This window comes from Myxine glutinosa, chromosome 5 (assembly GCF_964187855.1).
Source record: "Myxine glutinosa chromosome 5, kmMyxGlut1.1, whole genome shotgun sequence".
Classification (NCBI taxonomy): Eukaryota; Metazoa; Chordata; class Myxini; order Myxiniformes; family Myxinidae; genus Myxine; species Myxine glutinosa.
This window is the reverse complement of record NC_136265.1, coordinates 85866178-85884888: the sequence shown is the minus strand read 5'-3', so window position 1 is coordinate 85884888 and position 18711 is coordinate 85866178. Positions and strand designations below refer to the sequence as shown.

The following is an 18711-nucleotide window of genomic DNA, read 5'->3' as shown; positions in this document are numbered from 1 at the left end:
AAAGCATCACGTTCTGTATAAACTAACTCGATGTCATGAGATGCTTCTGACCAGACCACATCTTCAGTGGAATTTCATCACCACCTAAAATCACAACCAACAAAATAGAGAAGGCAAGAAAAATGTAGAGAAGGAAAAATAGAGAAGGTTTTCTCCACCAAACTGCTTTTATTGTCAAATTACAACCAATTCCGAGCCAACATGTGACAGGTTGCTTTTGTTTTGTCCCGAAGGAATCGTCATGGAAAACAAAATGGCAGAGTGTGGCAGGTTAACATGTTGACAAATGCAGAGAATGGAATGAATATGCCAAAGCCATGACATGTGACCATTTAATATGGCGAATGGAAAGGATCAAAAGAGTGCGAAAGTGGAGAAAAGCTCAGGAGTGGTTTGGAAAAATCACGTGGGATCGATTAATTGAATTGAAGGACTGAACTGGCGAAATACCTTGGAGTTAAGCACACACGTCTTTGAGCGACCTTGTCTGAGTTCAAATCTCGACACACGTAAAAACTGCCATCCTGGTTTATCGCATGCATTGAATTTATCAACTTGTGCACAATCCCACGGATGAATCTTATTAGAATAGCACAATCGTATGTGGTTATGTCGTGATGTCGTTATGTTTGTCCTTATGTTTATATGCGACGAAAACGTCTTCTTCTTCTTCTTCAAATAAAATTAACACCCTCTGAGTTAACCCTCTTAATTACGTTAAGACTGCTGAGACCCCTCAGACCTTTGACGACCCTTTAATTCCACCAAGACCCTTCGGACCACACGCGCCCCGACGACCCCACACGCCCCGACGACCCCACGCGCCCCAAAGACCCCACGCGCCCCGAAGACCCCACGCGCCCCGACGACCCCACGCGCCCCGACGACCCCACGCGCCCCGACGACCCCACGCGCCCCGACGACCCCACGCGCCCCGACGACCCCCGACGACCCCACGCGCCCCGACGACCCCACGCCCCCCGACGACCCCACGCGCCCCGACGACCCCACGCGCCCCGACGACCCCACGCGCCCCGACGACCCCACGCGCCCCGAAGAGCCCACGCGCCCCGAAGAGCCCACGCGCCCCGAAGACCCCACGCGCCCCGACGACCCCACGCGCCCCGACGACCCCTCGCGCCCCGACGACCCCACGCGCCCCGACGACCCCACGCGCCCCGACGACCCCACGCGCCCCGAAGACCCCACACGGCCCGAAGACCCCAAAACGCCCCGAAGTCCCCAAAACGCCCCGAAGTCCCCAAAACGCCCCGAAGTCCCCAAAACGCCCCGAAGTCCCCAAAACGCCCCGAAGTCCCCAAAACGCCCCGAAGTCCCCAAAACGCCCCGAAGTCCCCAAAACGCCCCGAAGTCCCCAAAACGCCCCGAAGTCCCCAAAACGCCCCGAAGTCCCCAAAACGCCCCGAAGTCCCCAAAACGCCCCGAAGTCCCCAAAACGCCCCGAAGTCCCCAAAACGCCCCGAAGTCCCCAAAACGCCCCGAAGTCCCCAAAACGCCCCGAAGTCCCCAAAACGCCCCGAAGTCCCCAAAACGCCCCGAAGTCCCCAAAACGCCCCGAAGTCCCCAAAACGCCCCGAAGTCCCCAAAACGCCCCGAAGTCCCCAAAACGCCCCGAAGTCCCCAAAACGCCCCGAAGTCCCCAAAACGCCCCGAAGTCCCCAAAACGCCCCGAAGTCCCCAAAACGCCCCGAAGTCCCCAAAACGCCCCGAAGTCCCCAAAACGCCCCGAAGTCCCCAAAACGCCCCGAAGTCCCCAAAACGCCCCGAAGTCCCCAAAACGCCCCGAAGTCCCCAAAACGCCCCGAAGTCCCAAAACGCCCTGAAGACCCAAAATGCCCCGAAGACCCAAAACGCCCCGAATACCCAAAACACCCCAAAGACCCAAAAGACATAAAATACCCTGTAGACCCTCAAGACCCAAAAGACCCTTTGAAGACCATTTAGACCCAAAATACCCTTAAATACCCCAAATAACCAAAATACCCCAAAGACTCTTGAAGACCCAGAGGAAACAAAAGACCCTTAAGACACAAAAGCCCCTGAAGACACCAAAGACCCAAATGGCCCTGAAGACCCAAAACTCCATGAAGACACAAAAGACACCGAAATGGTCAAAGATGCCTGTCCCTCTGAAACCACGTGTGGTGAGGCGCACGGAGCGCGCAGAGTCACGCCAGTGTTGACAATGCAGCAAACTATGGTCCAAGTGTTGCACACTAAATGAACATTGAAGGACTTGAGTTCCTCCACAGAACAGCGTTCCGCCTAAGCTATTGCTGATGATTGGTCAATAAGTGATGAACAGTGGCAGGTGTGAACTTTTCTTAATTGTTTTATTCAGCCTTCTTTGATGAGAAGGGCCTCAGGTTGACTAAATATCTGGTGATAGTGACAACTGGGGATGATTGATGAGATGAGCGGATTGGTTGTTTCCTCCAAAGACAGGTGAGATATATCAATTGGCTTTTGAAACATGTGAATTGTAAAGGACTTGGACTCCCAAACGGCCGACAAGACCACAACAACAACAACATGCATTTTAAGGCCATTTTCCCTGCTGGAGCGGGGGTTAGCATTGCGGTCCCCATGACAATCTTCTCCATTTTGCCCTATTTTCTGCATCTCTCCTCGGCTCGCTTTGCCATTCTCCATCTCCCCTTGCCCGCATTTCTTGTTCTACCATCTTTAGCCAAGTCTTTCTCGGTCTTCCCCATGCTCGACTTCCTTCTACGTTCATTTCCACATTCCATTCCACGAGAGCGGCCGACAAGACTGTTGGAGAATAATGATCTCCAAGATGAGACGAATGTGAATGATGCGTGAATAATCCACCACAATGCTATAGTTTCACTAATTTCACCACACGGAAGTTTCAGTGAGCACAGTTGCCCTCAAGAGGGGATTGTCTCACATTTGAAGATAGAACCACTGCTCAAAATACATGGCAACTCGTGCAGTTGACCTAACGAGGAGAATTTTCCTGTGCTCGAGGATGGAACCACAGTTCAAAGTACACAGCAAACCCAGTGGGCTGGACACTGTGGAACCAAGGCCTCGAAACAGTTGGAATCTTCTGCAGTGAAGCTGAGTCTATGAGTAATTTCTTAAATGCTCTTTCCATGCATTGCGAACCATCCCCTCCCTCTTCACCCCCCTCCCCCCACCCCTGCCTCCCCTAGCTTTCTGCAGTGCTGCAGGGAACACGTCCACCAGCAACCCCCTTTTGGTGTAACTCCCAAAACACAGGAAAACAGTGAAAACGCACTTGTGAAAACAACTTCCACATTCTCTTCCATCTCATTCTTCCCTCCCCCCCAAGTCTTCCAGACAGTTGTTCATCACAATCTCAGATCATCCTCCATCCAACCATGACCTTTTCCACCGCAAGTGACCCCATTCCAAAGAATTCCCTTTTTCCAGGTCATTGTGATTTCCCCCCCCCCCCCCCACCCCCTCTCACCTCTTTTCACGTCTTCCTCATAGTTTCCCTTCCTCTTTCACCTCACTCTTCATCTCACCTCACCTCTTTTTGTTTGTTCGCTGATTGGTTTCATCATCCAACACTTCCCCCTTGCTCTTCTTCCTTTGTTTCCTTCAACTTTTGTGCAGATTTCCCCCCACCACCCCCCCCCCCCCATGTGTCCATGTCCCATCCCCTTCATCTCAATCTCACTTATACTCTGCTGTTGTTTCCTCTTTCCATTTTATCCTTGTTTCATTTTATCCCGTTTACTCTCCCATTCTGCTCTCGGCTTTCAAGAGCCCCAATCAAGCATACGAAAAAACCCCGCAAGAAACAAACACAGATCTCATCAGAAGTGATGTCAGTCCCACAACTCACCATTCGGCTGGTCGCTTTGCTCCTCCTGCAGACCAAAGGAGTTCACATCCTCGATTTTTATCTGCAGAATCTCGGGAAATCCTTCCAGCTCCTCAACCTTCATTCCACACACCAGCACTGTCGGCTGTTCCGATTCCGGCTGCACATGACAGGAATCCTTCTCACAGCCAACTCGAGCGTACATGGTGGGTGAACCTTCAGAGAGGAGGGAAACATACCACTCTTCCTCATGTTTACGCCACTCGGAGCACCTTGATCTGACAAAGTGCCAATATGTGAGGTACCTCTGTAATTGAGGCCTTATCTTCTGCTTGAATCAGTTACAGTACTTTAAACTTTCACCACACACTAACGCACACCCTGTGACCCCCCCCCTGCCCCCCCCAAAATTGCTGTCTTAAGACATTACTGTAATTGTATTACATGTTGACGTGAATGTTGATTTAGCCACATATAAAACATTAAAAAGTTTAGATCGTTCTGTAAAATCTGGGCCTGTTCAGCAATTTTAGGATCAAGACATTCAATGTTGAGAAGGCCTCACACACAAGCACAGGGGATGTGTATGAAGGAGTATTTGTGCTCACATGTAATCCATGCCACAGGTGTGCTGATATGCAGACAGTTTCCGTACATCAATAACTTTCAGGCAATAAATAACAAACCACTTCAAATAAAATCGGATGGAACAACAACATTCCTCTGGAACATGTCCGTGGGAATTCAGTGCAAGTTCATCACACTGGCAAGTAGGACTGAATCACCTGTATTAAAGATTTAAAGGAAGAGCATTTGTATCATTAGAGAGTTTGAAGATGAGGAAAGTGACGTTATTTTGGAAATTCAATGAGCGTATTTACACATGAAAGAGCAACAACAACAACAACAACAGGCATTTTAAGGTCATTTTCCCTGTTAGAGCGGGGGTTAGCCTTGCGGTCCCCATGAAAATCTTCTCCATTTTGCCCTATTTTCTGCATCTCTCCTTGTTAACCCCCTTGCCCGCATTTCTTCTTTGACCATCTTTCGCCAAGTCTTTCTCAGTCTTCCCCATCCGCAAACTTACTTCCACATTCATTTCCATCACTCTTCTCAACCAGTCACTTTCATCCTTCCTCAACACATGACCAAACCATCTCAACCTGTTTCTCTTCAAAGCATCAATCACAGGCTCGATTCCCATCATCTTTCGCAATTCATCATCTGTCTCTCTCTCTCTCAACGATACTCCGCACATCCACCGAACCATTCGCATTTCCACCCTTTCCAGCTTTCGTTGCTGCTCTACGTTCATTACCCATGTCTCGCTCCCATAAACCATAACATTTCTCACACATGCAGCATCCACCTTTCCCTTCAGCTTCAACGACACTCCCCTCCTCATCAGCACGCCACTCAGTTCCCGAAACTTCTTCCATGCACATCTCACTCTAGCAAAAGTTGCCGAGTCTGATCCACCTTCTCCATTCAGCATGTCTCCGAGGTAGCAAAATGTTTTCACACCTTCCAGCTTCACGCCGTCTCCAAGATCCAACTCAACATTTCCTCCTTCTGCAGCTCCCTCTGTGCACACCTTTCATTTGAATGTGGCTGCCACACTGGTTAATGACCCTCTCAGACCACCACATTTTTAATGAACCCACTCAGGGCAGATTGTGCATTGAATGGAGTTCACTCTGACCCCCTTCCTACACACAGCACACGGCCACTTCCCAGTTCTTTCCACCTCACCACATGCCATCACCTTCGTTTTTCCGATATTCACCTTCGGACCTTTTGCCTCCATACATTCCTTCCACTTGTTCATCTTTTCCTTCAGTCCATCCATACTTCCTACAATCAACACCAGATCATCTGCAAACAACAACTCCCACGGTAAACCCTCCTTTATGTTCTGAGCCAGCACCTCCATCACAGCTACAAATAGTTGTGGACTTAGTACCGACCCCTGATGCACTCCCACCTTCACCTCAAACTCACCACTGTTCCCGTCCTTCGTCCTTTCAGCTGTGCGCGCTCTTTTGTACATTGCCATCACAACTCTGATCAACCATTCCTCCACTCCTAACTTCCTCAATGCCCATGTCACTACTTCACATGGAACCCGATCGAATGCTTTCTCCAGATCAACAAACCCAAGAAACAGCTTCTTCCTCTTCTCCATGTACTTCTCCTGCAACTGCCTCACAATAAAAATGGCGTCTGTCGTTCCTCTTCCTGGCATAAATCCAAACTGCATTTCGTCGATCTTCACCTCCTTCCTCATCCTCTTCTCCAACACCCTTTCCAATACCTTCATTCCATGCTCCAATAACTTTATCGCTCAGTACGAGCCACACTCCAGAGGGTCACCTTTCCCCTTGTGTGCTTGAAACCTGAAATCTCCACAACTCTTCCACTACACATGAAGATTAAAACCCAAAATCTCCACAAGTCTTCCTCTACACATGAAGATGATTAAAACCCAAAATCTCCACAACTCTTCCTCCACTCACGAGGATGTTTACAACCCGAAATATCCACAACTCTTCCTCCACTCACGAGGATGTTTACAACCCGAAATATCCACAACTCTTCCTTCACACACGAGGATGTTTACAACCCGAAATATCCACAACTCTTCCTCCACTCACGAGGATGTTTACAAACCGAAATATCCACAACTCTTCCTTCACACACGACGATATTTAAAACCCAAAATCTCCACAACTCTTCTTCTACTCACGACGATATTTAAAACCCGAAATATCCACAACTCTTCTTCTACTCACAACGATATTTAAAACCCAAAATCTCCACAACTCTTCCTGTACTCATGAAAATGTTTACTCCCCGAAATAACCACAACTCCTCTACTCACGAAGATGTTCAAAACCCAAAATCTCCACAACTCTTCCTCTGCTCTACTCGACGATATTTAAAACCCGAAATATCCACAACTCTTCCTCTACACAAAGATGTTTAACACCCAAAATCTCCACAGCTCCTCCTCTACACACGAAGATGTTTAAAACCCAAAATATCCACAACTCTTCCTCTACTCATGAAGATGGTTAAAACCCAAAATCTCCGCAACTTTTCCTCTACTCATGAAAATGTTTACAACCCGAAATATCCACAACTCTTCCTCCACTCATGAGGATGTTTACAACCCGAAATATCCACAACTCTTCCTGTACTCACGACGATATTTAAAACCCGAAATCTCCACAACTCCTCCTCGACACAAAGATGTTTAAAACCCGAAATCTCCACAACTCTTCCTCTACTCATGAAGATGTTTAAAACCCGAAATCTCCACAACTCTTCCTCTACTCATGAAGATGTTTAAAACCCGAAATCTCCACAACTCCTCCTCGACACACAGATATTTAAAACCCGAAATCTCCACAACTCTTCCTGTACTCACGACGATATTTAAAACCCAAAATCTCCACAACTCCTCCTCGACACAAAGATGTTTCAAACCCGAAATCTCCACAGGCACAACTCTTCCTCTACTCACGAAGATGTTTCAAACCCGAAATCTCCACAACTCTTTCTCTACTCACGAAGCTGTTTAAAACCCGAAATCTCCACCACTCTTCCTCTACTCACGATTTTAAAACCCGAAATCTCCACAACTCTTCCTCGACTCACGGTCACGACTCACTTTGTAAAATGTTTCTGTCGCCGCTCATTTCCGGTGAACGAGATCCACGCTTGATCTTCGCAGACTCTTCTTCCTCTCTTTGTTTCTTCACTCATGTTTCTTCTACTTCTATCGAATCCTCTCGATCGTTATCTCACCCCATCGTATATTATCCTCGTTACTTCCAGTTTAAAAGGTTTATTAACAAAAAAATTAAATCGTGAATAAAAACGAGGAGGAAAAAAAAAGGAGGTCCGACATGCCTAGCTAGAGGATACACCTTCCTCAAGGTGTCTTGAAGACCTGGAGAGAAGTTTGATTCCGAATCTTGAAATTCAGTTAAACACCAATGGTGATGGAACGTCACTTGAGGGTTGAGAATCACCGAAGATTGTTGACGTGTGATTGTTGTTAAGTGTTTACTTGTGTTTAGTTGTTGTTGGGTCATCGGTGCAGCCTGTGATTGCTGCTTTGTCGCATTGCTGAGAATGTGGTTGTGCCGATGATGCAGTGCCCCCTGCTGGTTTGTGTAATTGATGAGAATGTGGTTGTGCCGATGATGCAGTGCCCCCTGCTGGTTTGTGTAATTGGTGAGAATGTGGTTGTGCCGATGATGCAGTGCTCCCTGCTGGTTTGTGTAATTGGTGAGAATGTGGTTGTGCCGATGATTCAGTGCCCCCTGCTGGTTTTTGTCATTGCTGAGAATGTGGTTGTGCCGATAATGCAGTGCCCCCTGCTTGTTTGTATCATTGCTGAGAATGTGGTTGTGCTGATGATGCAGGTCCCCTGCTGGTTTGTGTTGTTGCTGAGAGCGAGGATGTTCCGCTGTGTCTGTGCTCCAATAAGTGACGCACACATTGATGAATCCCCCCAAAGGTGGATCTGGGGTGCAAACAAACCCCTCCCTCCACCCACACCCTCTCCCTCTCATTTCTCATGATAAATTATTTGCTGTGATATTGTTTGCCAGTGACCAGTGGCAGATACAGAGTGGTGGCACCATTCAACGTTCTCTCCACGTGTCAATCAATTATGTGTGTGTGCTTCACATTTTAAAACTAACTGTTGTGCTTGACATTTTATAACTAACTGTTTTTATTCCATATTATAACGAACTGTTGTGCTTTCATATTATAACTAACAATTGTGCTTCCCTGTTATAACGAACTATTGTGCTTACATATTATAACTAACTACTGTGCTTACATATCTTATTATAATAGAGCAAACGTATATGGTTGTGTTTGTTTGTATTGTTGTGGATTCTGGGTCGGCGCTCCCCTTATCAATGGGGGGTTAATCCCCTTGTCTTTTAAGCTGGCTGTCCCCCGATCCTGGAAATTATAACACTCCTTTCCGGTCGAGATTGGCCAGGGTGATTGGTCAATGGAGTCCCAAATACCTGAGTGCCAATCCGACCGCAAAGCAGGGAGATAATTCCCGCTCGGACCGCGGACAAGGTGGAAATTGCCGAGCGGTTTAGCAATCCGAAGCCCGAGCCATTAACAATAAGACTAAACCCGATTAAAGCGATTCCTAAATCGTGCCACAGGTACTCAATGGAGAGAAAGGACGAAGACGATCGAATGAAGAGGAAAACAAAAGGTAAGGAAGAACAAAGGATTTATTACAACAACCAAAGAAGAGGAAACGAAAGGGAAAGAATATACAGGAAGAAGAAGAAGCAGACACAGGGCAACCTTAACTATACAGTCTTACTTAACCCCAGGACAAACAGACAGACTTACACGGGAGGGTAGTGGTAGGAGGAGAAGGTCCAGGCAGATGGCAGGGGAGGAAGGTCCAGGCAGGTGGTAGGGCGTCGAGGTCCGGCTGCCGGTGTCGACTCGTGTCGTGGCGGGAGACCCTGGCAGGCAGCGAGCGCGTATCATTGGCGTGCGCGATCGGACCTTATTACTGGCCGGGGGGGGGGGGGGGGGGTGGTCCTTCGCAGCCACTATGCGCAGTTCTATACAATCAATCGCCCCTTGCGCAGTCCTCCCCGTAACATGACAATCACTCGAGCTCTCCCCGCGCGGTTCGTGCCCTCTCTCTCTCTCCTCTCTCTTCTCTCTTCTCTGTGTAAAGGCAAGCTCTCTCCGCGCATCTCATGTGGTAAAAAGGCGCCGCGCTTGCACTTATATCGTGCGCTCCGAAATCAAGCCGCGCCACGCCCACCAGTGAGCTCACCTCAACCCTGGTTGGTTCGTTGACAGGGTCACACTTCTTTCTTGGCGCTGCGCCCCCTTCTTCTCCAAGCTTGACCGCGTGCGTAATGGCGGCGCCTGGGCGGACGCTAACCAAGGCGCATAACAGAATTTGGAGGGAGAGAGCCGCAAAATGAACGGAATGGGTTTGGGACCTACCTTATTTAATTAATGCAACGCAGATTCAACTAGTGGGAACACAGCCTTAACTAAACAGAGACGAAGGAAATAACTGAGAAGTTCCTATGGTGTCCTACGTGTTGCTTGTGGACTAACTATGGGTGCGACCTTTCAAATGGAGAATTATTTACAAGAATCATTATTTACAATTATTTACAAGTGAGGGGTTCTCAAAACCGCAACAGTATATTTGTCATCAACACGTCTTCTTCTTCTTCTTCAAAAACAAAAATAACACTCAAAAACACAGTCCGTGAACTCTTAATGATGTTCTGAACATACCTTTTGACCCTTTGGACTGCTGAGACCCCTCAGACCTTTGACGACCCTTTAAATCACCCAAGACTCTTAAGACCACCAAGACCCCAAAAGACCCAAAATACCCTTAAAGACTTCAAAGACCCAAAATACCCTGAAGGACCCCGAATACCTGAAATACCCTTAAAGACCCAGAGGATCCAAAAGAGCATGATCACCCAAATGGCCCCAAAGACCGAAAAAACCATGAAGACCCAAAAGACCCTTAAAGATACTTTAGACTCCGAAGACCAAAAAGACCCCAAAGATCGAAAATACCGCAAACACCAAAAAGACACTTAAGACCCAAAAGACCCCAAAGACCCTGAAGACCAAAATTACCACGAAGACCGAAAAGATGCAAAAGACACAGAAGACCCATGTTTGTAATCATGTTTCCATTACATGTAATTAATAGATGTACTCAGTGTAATTAATTGATGTACTCGGGTTTCCATCTTACTATAATTCACCAAATGTCTGTCCGTCCGTCTGTCTTTTCCCAGGTTCCGCAAAAACGGCTGAACCGATCGCAACGATATTTTGGGTGGGTAATCCTGGGAACTCCTGGAGTAAAATAGGCTAGATTGTTTTTCCAATTTCAACTTTGGTCTCCAGCCTAACGTTATTTTCCCACACCTCTGGATACGCTTCGTTTTCTTTCGACCTTACTGGTTGACGTGAAACGCAATGGGTGGATAACTCATGACACCCAGGAACATATCGTGCTTGCCGACTCCGTTCACATCACTTCGGGGTACACTTGACATTTTACCTCTGGGTACACTGACACTATATCGTAAGCATTTAATCCATATCAATGAAACACCTCCACATTACTTCAGCGTAATTCAAACCATGAACACAGCGAATATGGCGGAGTCCATTGATCGTGTCCAAAGGACTAGCAACGGTACCCACCCCAAGGGCGGGGCTTCAATTGGGAGGCACAAATGATTATTTAAACGATTTATATAAACATCCGTTAAATCATATCACACGCAAATCATCAAAATCTAAACAGTATTTGTAGAATTTCAATAAAAGCCGCATCACTGTTCATATCGGTAAATATTATTCCATCGTGTTTCAAATGGTGATATCAACTGTACAATTTTCTTTAGGAAAACAAATGAAATGATTTTGTACCTCGTATTCAGCTCAGAACTTCAGGAGAGATGACATTGCCGAGAAAAGTTTATTTTCTCTCTAAAAGTTCCTTTTCTCTCTAAAAGTTCCTTTTCTCTCTAAAAGTTCCTTTGCTCTCTGCAAGTTTCTTTTCTCTCTGAAAGTTCCTTTCTCTCTGAAAGTTCCTTTTCTCTCTAAAAATTCCTTTTCTCTCTGAAAGTTTCTTTTCTCTCTAAAAGTTTCTTTTCTCTCTAAAAGTTCCTTTTCTTTCTGAAAGTTTATTTTCTCTCTAAAAGGTCCTTTTCTCTCTAAAAGTTTATTTTCTCTCTAAAAGTTCCTTTTCTCTCTGAAAGTTCCTTTTCTCTCTAAAAGTTCCTTTTCTCTCTGAAAGTTCCTTTTCTCTCTGAAAGTTCCTTTTCTCTCTGAAAGTTTGTTTTCTCTCTGAAAGTTCCTTTTCTCTCAGAAAGTTCCTTTTCTCTCTAAAAGTTCCTTTTCTCTCTAAAAGTTCCTTTTCTCTCTGAAAGTTCCTTTTCTCTCTGAAAGTCCCTTTTCTCTCCAAAAGTTTCTTTTCTCTCTGAAAGTTTCCTTTCTCTTTAAAAGTTCATTTTCTCTCTAAAAGTTCCTTTTCTCTCTTTGAAGTTCTTGGCAAACATTTTTATATTGTCGCTGCTGCCAACGCGACACCATGGCATTATTCATTACATTCATTCATTCATTAAATTCCCTGTCCGACTCTGCTTTGCAATAACCAGTTACAAGGCTCAAGGTCAGATATTGAAAAATGTAGGCGTCTACCTAAAGACAGATTTCTTCAGCCATGGACAGCTTTATGTCGCCATGAGTCGTGTTGGCAGCAGGGACAATATAAAAATGTTTGCCAAGAACTTCAAAGAGAGAAAAGGAACTTTTATCAGCAATTTCGTCTATCCTGAAGCTCCAAGCTGAAGAAGAGGTAGAAAAACATTCCATTTGTTTTCCTAAAGAAAAGCGCACAGTTGATATCACGATTTGAAACACGATGGAATAATATTTACCGATATGAACAGTGATGTGGCTTTTATTGAAATTCGAAAAATACTGTTAATATTTTGATGATTTGCGTGTGATATGATTTAACGGATATTTATATAAATCGTTTAAAATAAAAAAACCTTCAATTTCTGATATTTTGCCTTTTCGTTTGGGCCTCCCAAATGAAGCCCCGTCCGTAGGGCAGGCACCGTTGCTAGTAGAATGTAATGAATAGACAGACTCTGGTTTTAATTTGACGTAATTAATCAACGTAGTTAGCTTTCAATAGTATGTAATTAATAGACGTATTCAAGTTTCAATGATTTTTTATTATTATAACAAGCGTGGCTCGGCGCACCACACCACACGTCGCTTCAGAGGGATAGGCATCTTTGACCATGTCTGCTTTCTCAGCGAGTGAGGGATGGTGGGTGAAGGTTGGTGGTGGTGACAATGTATTGGGGGTCGTGGTGGGTGGGGGGATGGGGTGCATGGTGCAGGGGGTGATGGTGGTGGGGACAATGGTGGAGGGGGGATGGTGTGGATGGGGGCTTGGGGGAATTGTGGGGATAGGTCGGCCAAATATATTTTGTGCTCCGATTGAATATATACTGCAAATCAGAAATCAAAACCCAACATGTACAAATAAAAAGGAACAGAGTACAAATATATATATTTATTTTAAATGATCAGTTCGAGCTGGAAGGGAAGGTGAATACAAATTTATCAAAAACTGGATGGGAAAGTTGAACTTCCAGCCTCACAGAGCAGATGTGTCCCCGATACACCACCTCCCTTAGACTTCTGGCCGGCTTTTTACGACGTATCTTGTAGATTGTGATATGGCCCAAATACATCTCAATTAATCAAGTCAGAGTAACAAAAAAAGTAGCGCTGATGAATACAGGTAAATCATGAATGTGTTTCTTAGGTTAGCTTTAAATATATAAATAACACGATGGAATTGTTAAAAACAGTTTGAACAAGAAGAAGACATTTTGGTCACAAATATGCAGACATAACCACATACGTTTGCTCCATTATAATAAAAAATACATATCATTGAAACTTGAATACGTCTATTAATTACATACTATTGAAACCTGACTGAGTATGTCCATTAATCACATACTATTGAAACCTTCCTGAGTCCGTATATTAATTACATACCATTGAAACCTGACTGAGTACGTCTGTTAAATATATGCAATTGGAATACGAGTACAGTTGGCAGCAGGGACAATGACAACAATTACATGCTATGGAAAGCTGAGTACATATGTGTGTGTGTGTATATATATATATATATATATATATATATATATATATATATATATATATATATATATATATATAATATGTATAATTGTATATATATATATATATATAACTGTGAGAAATAGTAGAAACTCCACAGTACGAGCAGGGCGTCTCATTTGCATTAAATAAATAATCGGCAGGTTAAATCAGACGCGGACGTAGCTTCAGGACGTCGATCTTTAATTTGACAAGCTTTCGACCAACAAAGGTCTTCTTCTTAGTCTACAAAAACAACATGCATGTATATCAGTCAAGCATGTATAGTGATATGTTTGTAAGATGTGTGATATGTGTAGAAAATGCATACAAAAGGAAGAGCCACGCCAAAGCTCACTCACCGTCCTCAAGTTCAACGGAAGTGTAGCGCAGCTTACAGTTACCGTTTGCGTTACAGTTCCGGTGCACGTGCATATACAAATCTAGAGATACATACATACATAAACACACAAGCATATATTCATATACCATTTATATTCATATAATATATTTATATAAATGACATATAAAGGTAGAATGAATGAATGGGTGAATGTATGAATGAATGAATGAATGAATGAATGAATGGGTTACGGTTAATGATTTGATTGGGTTGATGTAGGAACATTCTTTAATCATCAAAATTTATGCCATGAGGGATTTTTGTCCGAAGTTTATGTATCCAAAAGGACTCACGTTTCAGAATCGTGGTGTGTGATCGATTTGTGATTGATTCAATGGCAGAGTTTTGAATGTCATTTATAGAGTGATCCGGTTGATTAAAGTGTATCGTGTAAGGTAGAGATTTGCCCTGATTATGACTGGTGTGGAAGTTGTTGATTTCTGACCGGGTGTTATTAAATCGTGTGTAGAGTGTATTCTCAGTTTTTCCAACATATTGTTTGGTGCACTTTTGGCAAGTGATTAGGTATATGACCCATGTAGATTTGCAGTTCATATAGGAGGTGATGGGGAATTTTTGTCCAGTGTTAGAACTACAAAATTTGTTTCCTTCTAGTAAATGCTTGTGAATAATACATTTGTTTGCTGTGCATTTATAGAAGCCAGGGATCCTAGTTTGTTTGTTGTGGGGCTGTGGGTGCTTTGCTTTTACCAAGAGGTCCCTGAGTGTCCGTCCACGTCAAAATTATGTTAGTTTTTAGGTTGAGGAAATGTGGTGCCGAGTGTTTCTGATTGATGGAGGAGAGGAAGGGCCTTATTCAGAATACTTGGCAATTGGGATGAGGTCGGAGAGTAGGTGGTTACCAGTGGGACACGGTTAGTTGCAGGTTTGGGTTTGTAAGTCAGAAGGTCTGCTCTCGGTATGCGTTTTGCTCGGTTTATTGCTTCTTTCACAGAGTGAGGGTCATAGTTTCTTGCAATGAGGTGTGTTTCTAATTGTCAGAGAGAAGTTTCTTCTGCCATTTTTGTTGAGCAAATGCATCTTACTCTGAGTGCTTGACTGTATGGTATGCTTGCAATTGTATGTTTAGGATGAGATGAAGAAGGGAGAAGGTAAGAGTGAGTGTCTGTTGGTTTGGTGTATAGTTCTGTTTCGAGTCTGTTATTTTGAAGCGTGAGTAATGTGTCTAGAAAGTGAACTTCGGACTGTGAGCTGTCGAATGTAAACTTGATGGTCGGATGAATCAAATTTAATTCATTTTGGAATTGTGTGAGACTACGGGGGAATTTTGACCAGATGAACTGGATGTCATAAATATAACGTACCCAGGATTTTTCCAAGATGCCATGATGAGGTTGTGCATTGATCTTGGCCTCTATCATTCCCATGAAGATGTTAGCGTACGATGGTGCAACAGGGGTACCCATAGCGGTACCTTGAGTTTGAATGTAATGTCGTCCGTTGAATTGGAAATTATTCAGTTTGAGTGTCAGTTCTAATAGGCGCATAAGGTCTTGAGTAGGTGGTATTGGGACTTGTCGTGTATCGAGGGCTTTGCGGCATGCAGACAGGCCTTCTGAATGTGGAATATTAGTGTAGAGGGATGTAACATCTGCTGTGACTAAAATGGTTTGGGAGTTGAAAGGTGAGTATATTCTGTTCAATCCTTGGATGTGGGCGAGAAAACTGGTCGTGTCCTTGAGGTATGAGGAGAGATTCATCATGAGAGGACGTAAATGACATTCAACAAATTTTGATATTAGAACAGTTGGACATGTGCAGCCAGATACGATTGGTCTACCTGGATTGTTTACCCTGTGTATTTTAGGAAGAAAATAAAGGTTAGGGCAATGAGGATCTTTAGGAACCAAGCAAGATTTGATGGTTTTATCCACCCGAATAGAATCTATGACCTTTTTAACCTCTTCAAGATGTAAAAGGGTAGGGTCGGATGGGAGCTCTTTGTAAGTATCACGATGTAGTTGACGATTACCTTCTGCAACGTAATCGGTAGTCGACATAATGACAATGGCAGTACCTCACCCAAATATTCCTACAGGTCGCACAAGATCTGCCAGTAAACCTTTTCTGGTGAAATTGCCAAAATCAAGACTCTCTGCTCACCTTCACTCCTCTTTACTCCCACCTCTGGAACAAACTCCCTCACTCTTTTCAATCCCACTCCTCCCTCCAGATCTTTAAAACAGCTGTTCACCACCATCTCTTATATTCCCCGATCCAAAGCCTTGATCTCTTCTACCCCCGTTAATTCACCCCAAATCCACTTTTTTGTTTTGGAAATACCGACTTTTTTCTTTCCTGGAAGTTCCAGCAATGTCCATGTGTTTTATACTTTCGATGTTTCAAAGAATGACTTTTGATAATAACTAATCAAATCTGAATTTGGAGTTTCACCATGAGAACGAAATGGAAGATCCTTATGTTAAATATTGTGGACAATTATGGGGTTTTTTTTTCAACTCAACAAAAATGAAAATTTTTATGTCATTTTTAATCCAATATAAATGACATGTTGGAAAAGATAATTCCATCTTTGGAGTATCCCGTGAGTTGGATATTGATTTTTTTAAATTATTATACAAAGGCACAGGCTGAATGACAAAAATATAATATAACAAAAAATATTACGATGAAAAATACTTATAAATTAATCAATTATCCAAGCCCCACAGATGACAATGACTTAATTAGATTTAATGAATTATCACAATATAGAACTTTAAATAAATGGCTATATATTCAAACGATGTAGAAATGTTAAATACATCCAAAGGTCACACACAATTCACAGTTACAATTAAAATTAACTTATATAAAGAAGGACGTATAGTTTTTATGAGAATAGAACATGGGGGTATGATACGTCTGATTTAGGGTATAACTGGTCTTTTCAATAAACATACAAGACCTACAAGAATAAAATCAACCATGCAAAGAAGAATATTATCCACTTGGTGAGGATAATGAGATATGTGGAACCACTTTTAGTTATCAACAAATAAAGGAATTTAATAAAGCTAAAATCAACAACAGTTTTGTCATAGTTTATTTAATGAAAACACAAAGAACAGGATTTTTTATAGGAAGCCTGGGAAAACAAACTGATTTAACAATAGGAAAATGGGGAGGTATTACCTGTCATCATATTAATCTCTCATATATTTCTGATACATAAATGACAACAAGAAGACGTCAAGAAAATTATCATTTCTGTATCCAAGCATACCTACAAGAAAAGGGTATTCAGTATTTCAATAAATATGTTATACAACAAAAGAATGGGAGTTTTTCAATAAAAGATTGGCTTTATACTAATGTTAATAAACCTGCAAATGTAGATTTAATTAAAAAGTCAAATAATGAATGGGTTTTGAAGTCGATAGAATGCAAAGCTCTTTTTAGAAATTCAGAAGAAATTTTATTGGTTTCCTGTTGCAAAAAAACTTATTTTGGGTAAAGGAATATCAAGAAATGCAGATGAACATATATTTGATATTCTATGGGGAGATGGTTCAAGGGTAGTAAGGGATGAGGAAGGAGTTGAAGAAGAAAATGAGGCAAGGGTGAAAGAAGAGAGGGAGGAAACGGAGAAAAAAGAGAGGGATGAAAAATATAAAAATATGGAAACCAGTGAGATTAATAAAAGATTGGATTACAGAAAATAAATCAAACCCGATGCACTGAGGAGGAAAATAGAGAAATTAAAAGTCCAAGGAAAATATTAGCTTGAAGAGTGCTCGACATAACTTCAATTTCAGGGAGGATATTTAAATGAGAAAATGGGGATAAGGAAGAAGGAAAAGATTATGTCGTTGATGATGTTGGTGTTATTGACTTTCGTTAAAGTTTAACATATTTTTTTCCCGAAATAGATGGAGGAGAGAGTGAAGGCATTCCGAAGGATTCTTTATGTTTTAAAAATCAAGATAGAAATTTATATGTTGGAAACCAAAAAGGTTTTCGCACTCTGTAAATTTTTCTCATAAATAAATGAGTTATTGTTGTAAGTGTAAAAAGTAAACTAATACTAAAAATATATCATATGTTAAAGGTAAAAATAATAAAGTTTATCAAAAGGGGATATGTTTTGTGTGTGGCTCCAAAAAGTGTCAATTCATTTCTAAGCATAAAAGTGGGGCAACAACAACAACAACAACAGGCATTTTAAGGCCATTTTCCCTGCATGAGCGGGGGTTAGCCAAGCATAAAAGTGGGGGAGATATACAAAAGTTTTTGTTGGGTAGTAAATTTACAACAACTGGAATTCCACGGGATTTACACCTACCGGGGTATTCTTTCTGTGGTCCAGGGACAAACTTGGATAAAAGATTAGATGAGGCTAACAATTCTAAACATTGGTCTAAATTTCTAAATAGGGTTGATTAAGTGTGTATGAAACATGATATTTGAATAGGGAAACAGCACTACATTAGATGAAAAACACGAAGCCGACAGAGAAATGTTGTATAATTTATCTTTGATACGAAATCCAACGTTGAGAAAGTCAATAGGTTTATCATGAAAATATTGATAAGTGCTAAATTGAGACTTGGGCTTCGTTATCAAAAAAACTATTAAGCTCTAATGATGTCATCAAGACTGAGGAGCAAATAGTTTTAGCGGAGGAATTACATAAACCTACAATCACAAAGGTTAAAAGAAGGAAGGTTTATTC

General features: G+C 42.9%; 1 protein-coding gene across 17 annotated transcripts in view; it reads right to left on the bottom strand.

The window, feature by feature from the left end:
• The window catches only part of LOC137428471 (uncharacterized), a 165804-nt gene that overhangs the window by 95721 nt on the left and 51372 nt on the right, over window positions 1-18711 (bottom strand). For 5 of the 17 annotated variants that reach the window (XM_078778267.1, XM_068116824.2, XM_078778271.1 and 2 more), the window contains exons 1-2: window positions 7460-7549; window positions 3863-4057 (exon numbers count right to left, since the gene is read on the bottom strand). Coding sequence is in view for 11 of the 17 variants with exons in the window: in XM_078778269.1 (XP_078634395.1) it covers window positions 3863-4046 (184 nt within the window). In the remaining 6 variants the exon portion in view is untranslated. Of the gene's footprint in view, window positions 1-3862; window positions 4058-7459; window positions 7625-18711 lie in introns of those variants that run through there. The other 12 variants (XM_078778265.1, XM_078778270.1, XM_078778274.1 and 9 more) reach the window with 8 other exon arrangements.